The sequence below is a fragment of the Chroicocephalus ridibundus genome, chromosome 2, assembly GCF_963924245.1.
Source record: "Chroicocephalus ridibundus chromosome 2, bChrRid1.1, whole genome shotgun sequence".
Taxonomy (NCBI): Eukaryota; Metazoa; Chordata; class Aves; order Charadriiformes; family Laridae; genus Chroicocephalus; species Chroicocephalus ridibundus.
Genome location: NC_086285.1, coordinates 164,646,215 through 164,660,025, shown reverse-complemented (window position 1 = coordinate 164,660,025; position 13,811 = coordinate 164,646,215). Strand labels below are relative to the sequence as shown.

Genomic DNA, 13,811 nt, shown 5'->3' with positions numbered 1-13,811 from the left:
AGGTGCAGATATTTTAAATTTCTTCAAATAGTAAAGTTAAAGAGATGAAATGTACATTTTCCCCGTTATCTGCCAAGGCATGAAATGCTGTTTGTGTGATACTGTTAAATCACGGTTTCTGAAGTGCTTAAAAATGTTAGTCTAAGTGACTTTCTTTCCTGTCCTGGTCTGATTTTTCAATGGCTCCATTTTTGTGAAGTACTGCCTGACATTATTGTGAAACTAGCAGGAAGATTTTTTCACATTTAGTGGCTTTTAGTCACAAATGGCTTCTAACTGCAACTGAAGCTTTCAGCTGTTTGTGTTCTCATACTAGAAAAAAGTTCGAAGCAGCTTTGGGACAAAAACAATGTTTCTTCTGTTGGCATGAAGTGGTTAAGCAAAAAATTGCCAAGAATATTGGTGGACTTGCAAAATTTTCTTTTTTTCAGAGGCAGCCGAAAAAAGGTAATGAAAATAACTTGTTATGAAATGGGGAAATTGTACTATGAGGTTATACTGAACAAACTGAGAAGTATGTGCTCGACTATGGCTTTGCTCAGCTTTATTTGGTTGCAGCCGTTCCATGATCCTGATGTTTCAATGAGCCTAGAGAGAAACTGGAGGGCAAAAAAAAATAATCATGAAGGTAGTTATTCCAGATGAGAAAATAACCCATCATTTCTCACTCAATAAATGAGTCTCTATAACACCTACTCAAGAGTATCCAGTAGCATTTCCAGCTGCAGTGCAGGCTTTTAAAGCTGTTGAGGTGAATTCACAGGTCAGAGGATCAAGTGGTGATTGCTTTCCTGCTGACATATACAAGCATGAAGACACTAGGTGGGTAAACACCTCCAAGAATAGCTGTTTTCTATCTCCTCTTTACCAAGAGAAAGGTAAGTACTACTGATAACTGTTTCAGTCTTCTAAACTATGGGTCAGGAGACTTAGTAGTTGAATAGATCCTCCTGGGAGGTTGCTGCAGTTTCTGATTGTGTCAAAATACGATGACAGCCAGGCCGATGCTAGGAAAATTCAGAGCTGTTTGAAAGTAGCCATTTGTCTAAGCAGAGGAATTTGTATCATTCATTCACGCCACAGAGGTCAGGTAGCAGAGGTGCTCACTCGAGAGAGAAAGGCTCCAACGTTTACTTTCAGAAGCAGCTGTCGGGCAAGATCATGCAGTCCTTGCTCTTTTGCATTATGAATGCTTCTTGTTATGTCACAGAATCAGAGAGTTGTGTAGGTTGGAAGGGACCTTTCAGATCATGAAGTCCAACCATCAACCTGACACTGCCAAAACCACCACTAAACCATGTTCCTAAGCACCACATCTACCTCACTTTTAAATACCTCGAGGGATGGTGACTCAACCACTTCTCTAGGCAGCCTGTTCTGATGCTTACTAACATTTTCAGAGTAAAAATTTCTCCTAATAACCAACGTAAACCTCCCCTGGTGCAACCTGAGGCCGTTTTCTCTTACCCTGTTGCCTGTGACTTGGGAGAAGAGACTGACCCCCATCTCTCTACAGCCTCCTCCACTAATGTCCTATTGATGTAGATTCCTGTAGCATCTTATCTGAGATGCAGTGCTAAGTAAAAAGTAATAGAGCTGCTGGCTTGCCAGCAGCATGTTTTAAACTGCATTTCATACAATATCAACATAGAAAAATGTCTTGTGTTAGCCTTGTCTTTGTGGAAAGCATGCTGAGCTTCTGCTGTGAAATAAAAATGTGACTCTAAAATCTATAAACAAATTCTTTTTGCAAGTGGCAGCATGCTTTCTTTGAATACGATTATTGACAGCGTTTCACACTAGGAAATGAAAGCCAGTTCTTCAGAATGACAGACCTCAGGTTTCAGGTGGAATTAAGTGCATGCTGTAGCGTTGTCGCCTTCATTCTTGGTAGCCGTGATGCTTTCCATCTCCGCGGATTCTACTTGTACTATGTGCCCTTGCTCATAACATGGCAAATAACAGCCTGAATGCTTTAGCCTGAAAATATTATGAAAATACTCAGTCTTGAACCTGTACAACTCCTAGTTGTGCTACACTGATCTGAGCGTATGTGTATGTCTAACAATGTATTTTTGGGAGCATTTCCTACACGCAATTAAAATGTGGTGAGTGGCTCAAGAGACAGTTCAGTGAAACATGGACACAAGCAAGGCAATTTGTCAGTTATGTGGCATTAATTTCATAGTGAAGGCAATTACAGTCAGTGTTTATTTGCTTTGAAGGAGTAGGTACTCATAGCCTTAGCAGCTTGCAAACTGAGCTGGATTGATGTGGGCACACAAACATCAGTGGATGTTGTGCTTTTCAAGGCCTAAGCCAGTGTTTCGGGGAGTAGCGTGGGTTACAGGGTATGTTTCTCTCACATTTTTCTCACTCCTCCCTCTCACACCTGCTACACAGCATTTTTTACCCTTTCTTAAATGTGTTATCACAGAGGTGCCACCAGCAGAGCTGATGGGTCCTTTTTGGAGTTGGCCGGAGCCTGCTGTCTCTGACATGGAGCCACTCCTGGTCTCTTCTCACAAAGGCCACCCCTGCAGCACCCCTTGCTACCGAAACCTTGCTGCATAAACCCAATACATTTATCTAAGCAGTTGCTTTGGAAAGCGGTATTTTCTGTCACCCTTCCCTATTTTGGTTTATCATTGAGTATTTTTATCTCGGAAATATTTTCTAGAAACAGTTTAGTTATTGAATAGTTATTGTTCTTGGTAGCACATGTACGGAGGAGTGTTCACTGTGCTTTAAACCAACGTAGGTCTAAAACTTTACAGCTCTCGTTCTCCCCTATAAGCACACGCTCTCAGGCTTATTTCTTTTTGCAGACTCCCATTTCGTCAGAGAAATATAACTTTATGTTCAGGCCATATATTTCCAAATAGACATTTTTTTACTGGAGACAGGAGTATATACTTTGAAAATAATTGTTGAATGAAATTCATAAGCATTTATTATACATTATTGAAGATAACCCAAATAAACTATGTTTGTTTGAATGTTGCATTTTTAAGCAAAACCAAAGAAAACTTTTCTTACCGGTTGTTATAGAATCATAGAGTTGCCGAGGTTGGAAGGGACCTTTCAGATCATCGAGTCCAACCATCAACCTAACTCTGACAAAAGCCGTCACTAAACCATGTTTCTAAGCACCGTGTCTACCCGTCTTTTAAATACCTTCAGGGATGGAGACTCAACCACTTCCCCGGGCAGCCTGTTCCAGTGCTTGACAACCCTTTCGGTGTAGAAATTTTTCCTAATATCCAACCTAAACCTCCCCTGGTGCAGCTTAAGGCCAGCTTGAGGCCACTTCATCTTATCCTGTGGTTTAGTAGCGTAATATAGTACCGTTATTTTAAGAATTAGATGGTTTTAACACAAGGTAACATCAAAAGTAATTTGTTTCTCTTCTTTGCCTTTGGTATTGTTTCACCTAATGTTTCAGAACGGGGCTTATTCACATAACAATGCTTTTATTAATAACCTTAACATGCTTGAGGCCAATTGTGTTGGGTATGTAGATTTACTAGTTAAATTGTATAAATTTGTATCTTGATAATGAAAAAATTAACAAAACGCGGGTATAGACTGACACTTCAAAATTCTAAAAAGTCCAGAAAATCGTCTTGCTTAAGGTCACTTAGTTATGTTTGATCATCCATTAAGGCTTCTGGAGCATAACTGTAAGCATTGTATGCTAACATTAGCTGGCATTCCATTAGAGTTATTTCGTATAAATAAAAAAACCAAACAAGTAAATCTCTCGGCTATAACTTCATCTTAAACTTTTGTTACGTGTGAGTTTGCAATTGTTTTTTAATTCATTTTCAACAAATCTATTTTCTAGAAAAGAAAGATGTAACACAGAGCTTGGAAAGCTACACAGCAAAATGCCCTGGTACAATGGAATTCATCACCCTTCCAGATGGTTTGAAGTTACCTCCTGTTCCCTTTACCAAATTGCCTATTGTGAGGTAAGACTCCAAAATACAATCTTTAACTTTTCCACAATACCTGTCAAATTTCAAAGGGTACTGGAAGGATGTAGTCTTCTCAGTTTACGTAAGTTGTTCACGATGACATGGAAAAATGTCAAAATGTCAACTTGTTTTGAGAAGTTCCTGGGCAGAAATAGAGCCTTTGAGCAAAAAATACTTTTTGTGGTCTTTAGTTTCAGAAGGAGAGAGGTTGGGTTTTTTTTTTTTGTTGGTTTTTTTTTCTTAACTGTCATTCAAGAGTTTCTGATACAATCAAAGAAAAGTATTTTGTAATTCCAGCTGAGATTTAAGTTAGATACTTGATCATATTGCAGGTCCGTGAGTTGGATGCTGTCTCCATCTGTGGAGCTTGGAACTCAGCTGGAACTGATGCCTTTTGTAGCTCTTCCTTTTCAGATGCTGCATTTTCAAGCTGGCACCTTCACTGGCCTCTTCTAAATCTCATGTTCCATTTTGGGCCTGTGTGCCAGGGCACATCATGCAGTCACTCTTAACGAGTAATGCCTTGGTTAGATTAAAGCCTAGCGTGAAGTATTAGAGGGAGTCAGAGAGAGAAGACAGCCATTGGGCATCAATAATAAAAGAAAGGGCTAAAACAAAATCTTTGTCAAGAAGTGGCTTTTTGAAGGAAACATATTTGCTATTCAGAAAAAAAATATGGTAGAAGTTATTGAAAAAAGTTCTGATGGAGATTTGAGTTCTTAGTGGGATGTCATCCAGCATTTCATGAAGCAAGACTTCTGGTATCACAAAGAGATAATAAAGCATATAACCAAAGAGTGAAAATTCTATTTATTTTCAGATTACTCTTATTCTCTAAAATGAAAATGAATGTTTTACTCTGTGACCATTTTTCATGCTACAACTAGTTTCACTGTGTTCCTGTGTTCTCTCTAACTTTGTTTTTTTTTTTTTTTTTCACATTTACTGATGGAAAGAGACCTTATCTATTTGTAGTGCGTTTAACACAATGGGTCTCTTCACACTAACAATTTGTGGTGTGGGAGGTGCTTGCTTAAGGTGCAGGTTTGACAGGAGCATGTGGCCAATCACATCCTGCGCCGCATCAAAAGAAGCGTGGCCAGCAGATCCAGAGAGGTGATTCTCCCCCTCTACTCTGCTCTCGTGAGACCCCACCTGGAGTGCTGTGTCCAGCTCTGGAGCCCTCAGCACAAGAAGGACATGGACCTATTGGAGTGGGTCCAGTGGAGGGCCACGAAGATGATCCGAGGACTGGAGCCCCTCTGCTTGTGAGGACAGGCTGAGAGTTGGGGTTGTTCAGCCTGGAGAAGAGAAGGCTCCGGGGAGACCTTAGAGCCCCTTCCAGTACCTGAAAGGGGCTACAGGAGAGATGGGGAGGGGCTGTTTGCAAGGGCACGTAGCAATAGGACGAGGGGCAAATCTAAACCCACTAGAGCAGGGTGGGTTTAGATTAGTCATTGGGATGAAGTTCTTTACAGTGAGGGTGGTGAGACACTGGAACAGGTTGCCCAGAGAGGTGGAGGAGGCCCCACCCGTGGAGACATTCAAGGCCAGGCTGGATGAGGCTCTGAGCAACCTGATCTAGTTGAAGATGTCCCTGCTGACTGCAGGGGGGTTGGACTAGATAATCTTTAAAGGTCCCTTCTGATCCAACACATTCTGTGATTCTATGTGGTTGTATGTGGTCAGAGATGGAATTGTATGTGGAATAGAATGGTCACACCGTTTCCAATGGTCTTTTGGGAACAGGGTTTTGTCTTCTGGTTGGACTAAGTACAAAGCTGTGCACTGATGAGCCACCTGGGTCACCCCACTTCTAGTGCGTGCTTACAGGGGGAAAATGCATCTTCCCTGAGGTCTTCCAGCATTTTCCCCTCAGTGGATCCAGTTAGCACTGACAAATCATCTAGGATGACTTTGCAGATACCTGCTTTGTGTTGCCTGCTCAGTGGTGCAGGGTGTACTTCGGAGTTGCAGCTGGTATCAGCTTCTTTGCTGGAAAACAGGCAATGTGGACGTATGATGCCCAAACCTTAACTGTTAGAAACAAAGCTACGTGTCACAATGGGAAAGTTATTTGACTAATTTATTATTGCCTGACCTTGATTGTTTCAGTTTCACAAAAAATCTATGTGTAGAGCTAAACTAGTCATATTTGAGTACCCTAGATCATAGAATCATAGGGTTGGAAGGGACCTCTGGAGATCATCTAGTCCAACCCCCTGCCAGAGCAGGGTCACCCAGAGCAGGTGGCACAGGAACGCGTCCAGGCAGGTTTGGAATGTCTCCAGAGATGGAGACTCCACCATGGAATCATAGAATCATAGGGTTGGAAGGGACCTCTAGAGATCATCTAGTCCAACTCCCCTGCTAGAGCAGGATTGCCTAAAGCACATCCCTCAGGGCTGCATCCAGGTGGGTCTTGAAAATCTCCAGAGAAGGGGACTCCACAACCTCCCTGGGCAGCCTGTTCCAGTGCTCTGTCACCCTCACTGTAAAGAAGTTTTTCCGTGTATTTGAACGGAACTTCCTATGTTCTAGCTTGTGCCCATTGCCCCTTGTCCGGTTGCTGGGAACCATTGAAAAGAGCCTGGCTCCGTCCTCCTTAAACCCACCCTTTAGATACTTGTCAACATTAATCAGGTCCCCCCTCAACCTTCTCTTCTCCAGGCTAAAGAGTCCCAGCTCTTTCAGCCTTTCCTCATAAGGGAGGTGCTCCAGTCCCATAATCATCTTGGTTGCCCTACGCTGGACTCGCTCCAGTAGTTCCCTGTCCCTCTTGAACTGGGGAGCCCAAAACTGGACACAGTACTCCAGTTGTGGCCTCATCAGTGCAGAGTAGAGGGGGAGAATGACCTCCCTTGACCTATTGGCCACAGTCTTCCCTATGCAGCCCAGGATGCCATTGGCCTTCTTGGCGACAAGGGCACACTGCTGGCTCATGGATAATTTGCTGTCTACCAGGACCCCCAGGTCCTTCTCCTCAGAGCTGCTTCCCAGCATGTCCGCCCCTAACATATACTGGTGTTTGGCATTCTTCCTTCGGGCACCTCTCTGGGCAGCCTGTGCCAGGGCTCTGCCACCCTCAAAGGAAAGAAGTTCCTCCTCATGTTTAGGCGGAACTTCCTATGCTCAAGTTTGTGCCCATTACCTCTTGTCCTGTCGCTGGGCACCACTGAGAAGAGCCTGGCCCCATCCTCCTGACACCCACCCTTCAAGTATTTATAAGTGTTGATAAGGTCCCCCCTCAGGATTCTTTTTTCCAGACTGAAGAGACGCAAATCCCTCAGCCTTTCTTCATAAGAGAGGTGTTCCAGTCCCCTCATCATCTTGGTAGCCCTTTGCTGCACCCTCTCCAGCAGTTCCCTGTCCTTCTTGAACTGGGGAGCCCAGAACTGGACACAGTGCTCCAGATGTGGCCTCACCAAGGTAGAGTAGAGGGGGAGGATGACCTCCCTCCACCTGCTGGCCACACTCTTCTTGATGCACCCCAGGATGCCATTGGCCTTCTTGGCCACGAGGGCACATTGCTGGCTCATGGTCATCCTGTTGTCCACCAGGACTCCCAGGTCTCTTTCAGCTGAGCTGCTCTCCGGCAGGTCACCCCCAACCTGTACTGGTGCATGGATCATACATAGGTAGTCACTTCCAGGCTTTTCTTACCTAATTTAGATATCTGCTGTAGCATGAGTTGAATTACTGGAGTAGGTGCACTGTGTTGACTCATTTTCCATTGTCCTTAAAGGTGTCCAGTGACAAGTTCAGGTAACTGTGTCTGTGTGTTTAGACGAGTTCCTGGTAGGTACGTTCTGAAGGCAGGTTCCCAGCATGAAGGAGGACTCTATTTCTTCTCTTGAAAGCTTTTAGACAACAAACTTAGTGCAAGTTTTAACCTAGCTTTTTTTTTTTTGGGAGAAAAATTAACTAGTATTAAAAAAAATTGAAGTTAATTAAGCTAACTGTAATAGTCCTTTCTGGTACTTCAATTATGTGATTGTAGAGAGAATTTAGAGCAAAAGCTTCCATGAAAACATTTTAAAGGCAAATTACTTTCTTTTGAGAGCAGGAGTGCTGTCAGACACTTAGTGCCTCTTGCAGATCTCTGTTCTAGGAATAAACTTAGTATTACACAGTATAAAACCAGAATTCCCTTCTGTAATCTGGCTGTGTACCATCTCTGTCTGCCTTGGCTGGCAAATACCTGCAGAAACACGATGCTTCAGGTTCCCTTATGAATCTAACCCTTAACTTGGGCTAAAAAAGCAGCATTGTGTTTAGCTGTAAAGTGTCAAATCCTGACTTAGTCTCAGGTTTTTGCTTTTTGCTTAAGTTTTAAACCGTGGAGGAGGTGGATTGTACTGGGTGTATCCCATTGTGCTTTTTTGTTCTTCTCCATCCTGAATACTGAAGAAAATTCAAGTCTGGAAGATACGGGAAATGCTGATTTGAATCCTTTATTTATTTAATAATTTATTCATTTTTAATAAGAGTTATGTATATAGAGGCCAGTCAGAACTTTGGCAAGAGATTACCAAGACTTCAACGGGAAAGGCTCTGCCTCGCTTTAAATGTTTTGTATGCTGAGAGAAGGGGATAAACACATTATATTTACTTTGTTATTCCTCGGCCGAGCTTTAAGAAACTGCTCACCATCCAGGTGCTTCATTTACCTGGTCCGTTTGTGCTGACCTGGCCGTACTCGAAGCGTTGAAAATAGTTGCTTCTGTTTTGCCATGGGGTGAGAATCCCAACATCAGCATTATTTAACAGTTAAGAGTTGCCGGTTGTGCTCCTCTGCCCCCTTCCCCTTCTTGTCTTTTGTAAGTTCTATAAAAGCCACAGTGATAAAAGCTGTAATCCAAAAAAAAAAATTAGTTGCATCTAAATATAAAGCCTCCACTTACATCTATGCAGCAGGTCTGGTGTGTTGTAAAGCTGTCCAGGTAGTTGGAAAATAGCCATAGTGCAGAGCTCTTTGAGCTAAATCATGCTCATTTTTGAGACAGAAATTATAAAGGTGTGGAAACGTGGTTTTGATCGGTGTTGAATAACTAAGCTTAGGGTTCAATCCATGCTAGAGCCCTCTAGAAACGTACATATGCGCTGGTGATGATGACTTCTATTTACTGTTGGCATTTCATGGTCTACTAGTTTTTAATGCATTTAATGTGGGGTGCTTATTTTAGATGCAGATTTCTTAATCAAAATACCATCAAACATTGAAATGCCGCAATGAAATTGGAATATAGTTGCCCTGTTACCTTTTTCTCCCCCTACCTATAAAGCAATAGAAGAGATTGGGCTTGGCAAAATCTTTATATTCCGTTACTCATGCGAACTAGTAGTTAATGTCTAGTTGTCCTTTCTTTAAGTATGTTTATAGTCTTTCTTTTTTGTGTGTGTATCATGTCTTTCAGCTAGAAGCTTGGTCTGCTATTGATGCGCTTTAAATCTTATCATATTTTTATGTATTTTCTTTTAGCCTTTGGAATGTTGGGATTTTTTTTTTGGCATTTCGAACATAAGTAGTACAATCTGGAAAGCTCCTTGCTGAATTTTTATTTATTTAATGAAGCTTCAGAAATTAAAAGCGTGTTGGATTGGCAAGTATTCCATTACAGCATACTGTGAAATCATCAGTTAGTATTTTCTCAAATACAAATAGAAAAACTTATTGTCTTTCTAGTCTAATAGATACGCTGTTCCCATTTTTATAACTTACCTGTGCTGGAATTTATTTTCTTGCTAATATACTAAAAAGAAGAAAGAATTTTCTTCCTTTTTTCCGCTGATGTCTCTTAGTTGTCCTGATATACTTTTTTTGCTACTTTAAATTTAGTTGGTGCCATTTTTTTTCCTTCCTTCTGTTTACTTAGTGCAGTGGGGTTTTTTTAAATTACTTCCATTTCCCCTGTGAGCAAGGCTGGTTTTTAGTAACACAACTGTTTCCGAAGACAAGATTTTGATCTTGTGGGTAGCTAGTGAAATTATTTTGCAATTCCTAATTGTAACTAATTTGAATTCTCGGGCTGGGCCAGGGACTAGAAAATGTACGTTAGTGAAGCTTTTCACACAAAGGAATTAAAACATTTGCCATGTTTCTATGTATGACCCGTGAGGGTATAGCTGTCTAATATGTAGTTGAGGAACATTCTATCCTCGCGGGAACACCCACGCGTTAAGATAAAAAAGGTTACTCACCAGTATTTATATAATAACGTTGGATGAGCCAAAGCACTTCTTTCCATATATAAAATAAAATTCCTTTTTATTAGCACTGTATCAAATTTAATGTTTGTTTCCTCAAATAAGTATCATTCGCATGTTTTGCTTTAAGTCGTGTTCTAATTTGTAACAAAATACTATCAGAAGAGGTTTCAAAATATTAAATATTTAGGAATCTGTCATAGTTTCTCTCTATTCCTCAGGCTCGTTGTCTGTTAGTTTGCGTTTGATTGTGGTGCTGACGCTGAGCATCACCAACAGATAATATATGGATGTGGTTTACCTCTGGTTCTAGAATAGTTTTAGTGCTTTCTAGTAACTTCTTATCAGGTGTTTTATATCACAGAGGTAACACCTCTGTGTAGTGTTACTCTTACAGCTTCATTCTGTTTAGGCGGTAGCACGTTATCTTGAATGCTTGGGGTAATTTTAAAAAAACAAACTGTTTTCTTGTACGTACGTACGCAGTCTTTATTAGCGGGCTGTTGATGCTGTTCTTTAACATGCTGAGCACTTACATGATTTTTCATGTTCTCAGTAATAGTTTATTGTTTTGAAATTAAGTATAATTCTGTAACTTTGGCAGGTGAATGGCTTCAGTTATATCCTGTGAATGATGCAAAACTCTCTTTTAATGTGTGAAAGACTAATTGCCTGCTTTTCAGAACGAAGGCACTTGATTTTAAGTTGTTTCTATGACCTTTACAGCTGAGCAAGGCAGGTTTCTTTCTTAGTGCCCTACTGGTCTTGTCATAGTATTTGAAGAACTTCATAAAAGATGACAATATAATCACGTAGCGTAACATTCATAATCTTCTCGGTTTATTATTGGAATTATCATAGAATTCCGGTGAGGTAAGTTTTGCTGTGGGAGGTGGATGTAGGAAATGGGGGAAGAAGGGAGTTAATCTTTGAACAAGTTGGGGTTTTCTTGCAGTCTTGCGCTTGGTCTCTTAATTGGTTTTAGAAGTCTCCTACGGTTTTAGCTAGACTCTGTTGTTGTTCGTCTTGGTACGTGCCTACCATATCTTTAAATATCTTTTAAAAGGTTACTGCTGGAAAGTTTTGTAAGTGTTTTATTTAATTCCTGCCTGTCTACCTGAGTGTGGTGGGATGCCTCTAGCAATTAGCAAAAAATGTTGTTTTATTCTACAGGATATTTTTTTTTTTAGGTGAAAACCAAATTTTTAAAAAGTTGGAGATTTAATCCATGCGTGACTATAAAGGGGAGATTCTTGTCTCTTGATGACATTCCTAATTAAAAGCACAAATACTTCAAGCTTAATAGACGGTAGCAAAATAGCTATGATCTGAATGGTGCCTTTATTCACCGTTTGTTTGTCCTTTCCTCACTCTGAGTAGCTAGGATTCTTACAGGCTTTTAAAATGCTGCTACTTTTACTGAATATCCACTAATGTATTGCTTGTTCTTATGCGCAATATTTAATCTTTAATTTCCCATCAGCATCGGAATGGCCAGTGATTTCCCTGCCTGGTATAGTTTGGGTTTAAGTTAAATATTGGGTTGATTTCTGCACAGGACGTGTGGTGTGTCTGTTGTTCAGTCTGCTCTTAGCTTGGAAATTAGTAGCTGGATTTCAGATCACCAATCCGGCTAGTTTTGGTTTTGCTGGTTTCAGCAGAAGGATGTTTTCCTTTGGTATTTGTTTTCTGAGATCTTTCTGAAACTTTGCTTTTAGTTTCCTTGGGTTGGTATTACTGTCTTTTGTACTGTAGGTGTTTACTTTACGTTTTCCATTTCAGGTACTTTCATCAGTGTCTACATAGAGTGTCATTTAGTATTTATTGGTTCATTTTTAACACTACCATGTATTATAAAATAAAACAGAATAAATAAAATACCATAAAACTGTTTTTACTCAACAGGTCTGTGAAGCTCTTGAACCTCCCAACCAGTCTCCGACCTCACAAAATGAAAAGTTTACTTGGTCAGAATGTATCAACCAAAAGCCCCTTCATATATTCTCCAATTATTGCACACAGTCGTGGGGAAGAACGAAATAAGAAAATTGGTAAGAATATTTTGCAGTATTTCCCATTGTTTTGTTAAATTAGAAAATCTCTTTTGGTCAAGGAAAGCAAACCTGAACATTGTTTTCTTCTATTTGAAATAATCTGCCTTTTAGCCTGAAGTTCTACAGGAGCCAAGCTTTGTTCTCCGTGGGAGAGTTTCAAATTCAAAAGAGGAATAAAGTCTCAGAGATGCTAAAATTGACGTTCAGAGCAGATAAACTAGTTTTATTTCCTTATCAAACAAAAGAGAAATTAAGGGAAAATTTAGTTCTGACAGTCTTTGGCAGCAGCCAGCTTGGGCGGGTATCAGGTGTGGTGCCCTGAGCTAGATGGGCACCTCGCTGAGACGCTTGGAGAAAAGTTGCAAATCCACAGGAAACTGGACTGTGCTAGTTCGTCACCCAGAGAATTATTTATTTATTTGTTTTTGCCTAATAGCGAGAGACCATTGGGATTTTAAAACTGGTTTTCAGTTTATCTCTTTCAGGAGAAAAAAAAAATGCATCTCGTTGACATCCTGTTACGATTTCACTTAAACTCAGAATGGTTAACTCTCTCTGATTCATCAGTTTTTCTTAAAGGCAGTTCAGCAAAAATCAAAAAAGCCTTATAAACAATGTTCAGAATACTATAGTCACTTTCTGCTAGAGGATTATTTTGTTTATTATAAAGCTCTTCAGTGCAGTAATTATGCCATTGGAAATAGATGACAAGGCTTGTTTCAAATCCTGGATTAAGTTACAAATATTAGTAGTCCTTTTTGTTGCTTTTGTGCGTATCACATGCGTGAAAATCTTTAACATAATCATTAGCGTCAGCACAAAATTGACTTGTGCGACTATGGAATAGAACTGATTGCAAAAACTTGAATACAGAAATTTGCAGAATGGTTTTTATCTTAATTTGGCTCCTTGTGTTCCTGGCTTCAGTACTGTGTAATCACCAGAAAAAAGTAGGAAAATAGTACTTTGAAATGTCATCGAGGTTTGTTAAATTTTCCGTATCATATTTTGAATTGTAAAATACTAAGCGTTTAGCAAGTCGTCGTCAGTAGTGGCTCCAACTAATTCTTCAAGTAGGTAGGTCAGGAACAAGTCAGAGCAGAAACTTCTGAGTAGGACGAGCGTGTGTGTTCCCCAGCACCTCAACTTCATTTTCCGTCCCCTGCTTCCCGCCCCTTCCCAGCGTGAATGCACCTGAGAGAGATGGGGAAAGCTTTCCAGTTCCCCTGTTCTCCGTTTCTCTTGTTTGGGGTAGGGTATTTGTATTGTAGCGTATTGCATTGCTCTCTGGGACTCCACCATTCTTGTCTCCTTTTTTACCCTTCCGACCGTCCTCTTTCACCTGCTGTTAAAATTAATTTTCTCTAGCAGTGCAACAACCGCTTGGTTTGTCCATCTGGATTGTTCCTGCACGGCAGAGCCAGTACTCGGAGAATCTCTGTACGGTTTCTTCATTCTATCATGTGGGGCCGCAGGCTTTTTTCCACACAATCTTCTAGATTAGATGTTCATAGAATCACAGAATTGTCTAGGTTGGAAGGGACCTTTCAGATCATCGAGGCCAACCAAA

The 13,811-nt window shown here is 40.7% G+C and overlaps 1 protein-coding gene across 3 annotated transcripts in view; it reads left to right on the top strand.

Moving 5' to 3' along the window:
- TRAPPC9 (trafficking protein particle complex subunit 9) overlaps positions 1-13,811 on the top strand; it is a 538,517-nt gene that overhangs the window by 46,168 nt on the left and 478,538 nt on the right. For all 3 annotated transcript variants that reach the window (XM_063327588.1, XM_063327590.1, XM_063327587.1), the window contains 2 exons: positions 3,848-3,974; positions 12,093-12,238. In XM_063327588.1, coding sequence (XP_063183658.1) covers positions 3,848-3,974; positions 12,093-12,238 — 273 coding nt within the window. The remainder of the gene's footprint in view (positions 1-3,847; positions 3,975-12,092; positions 12,239-13,811) is intronic.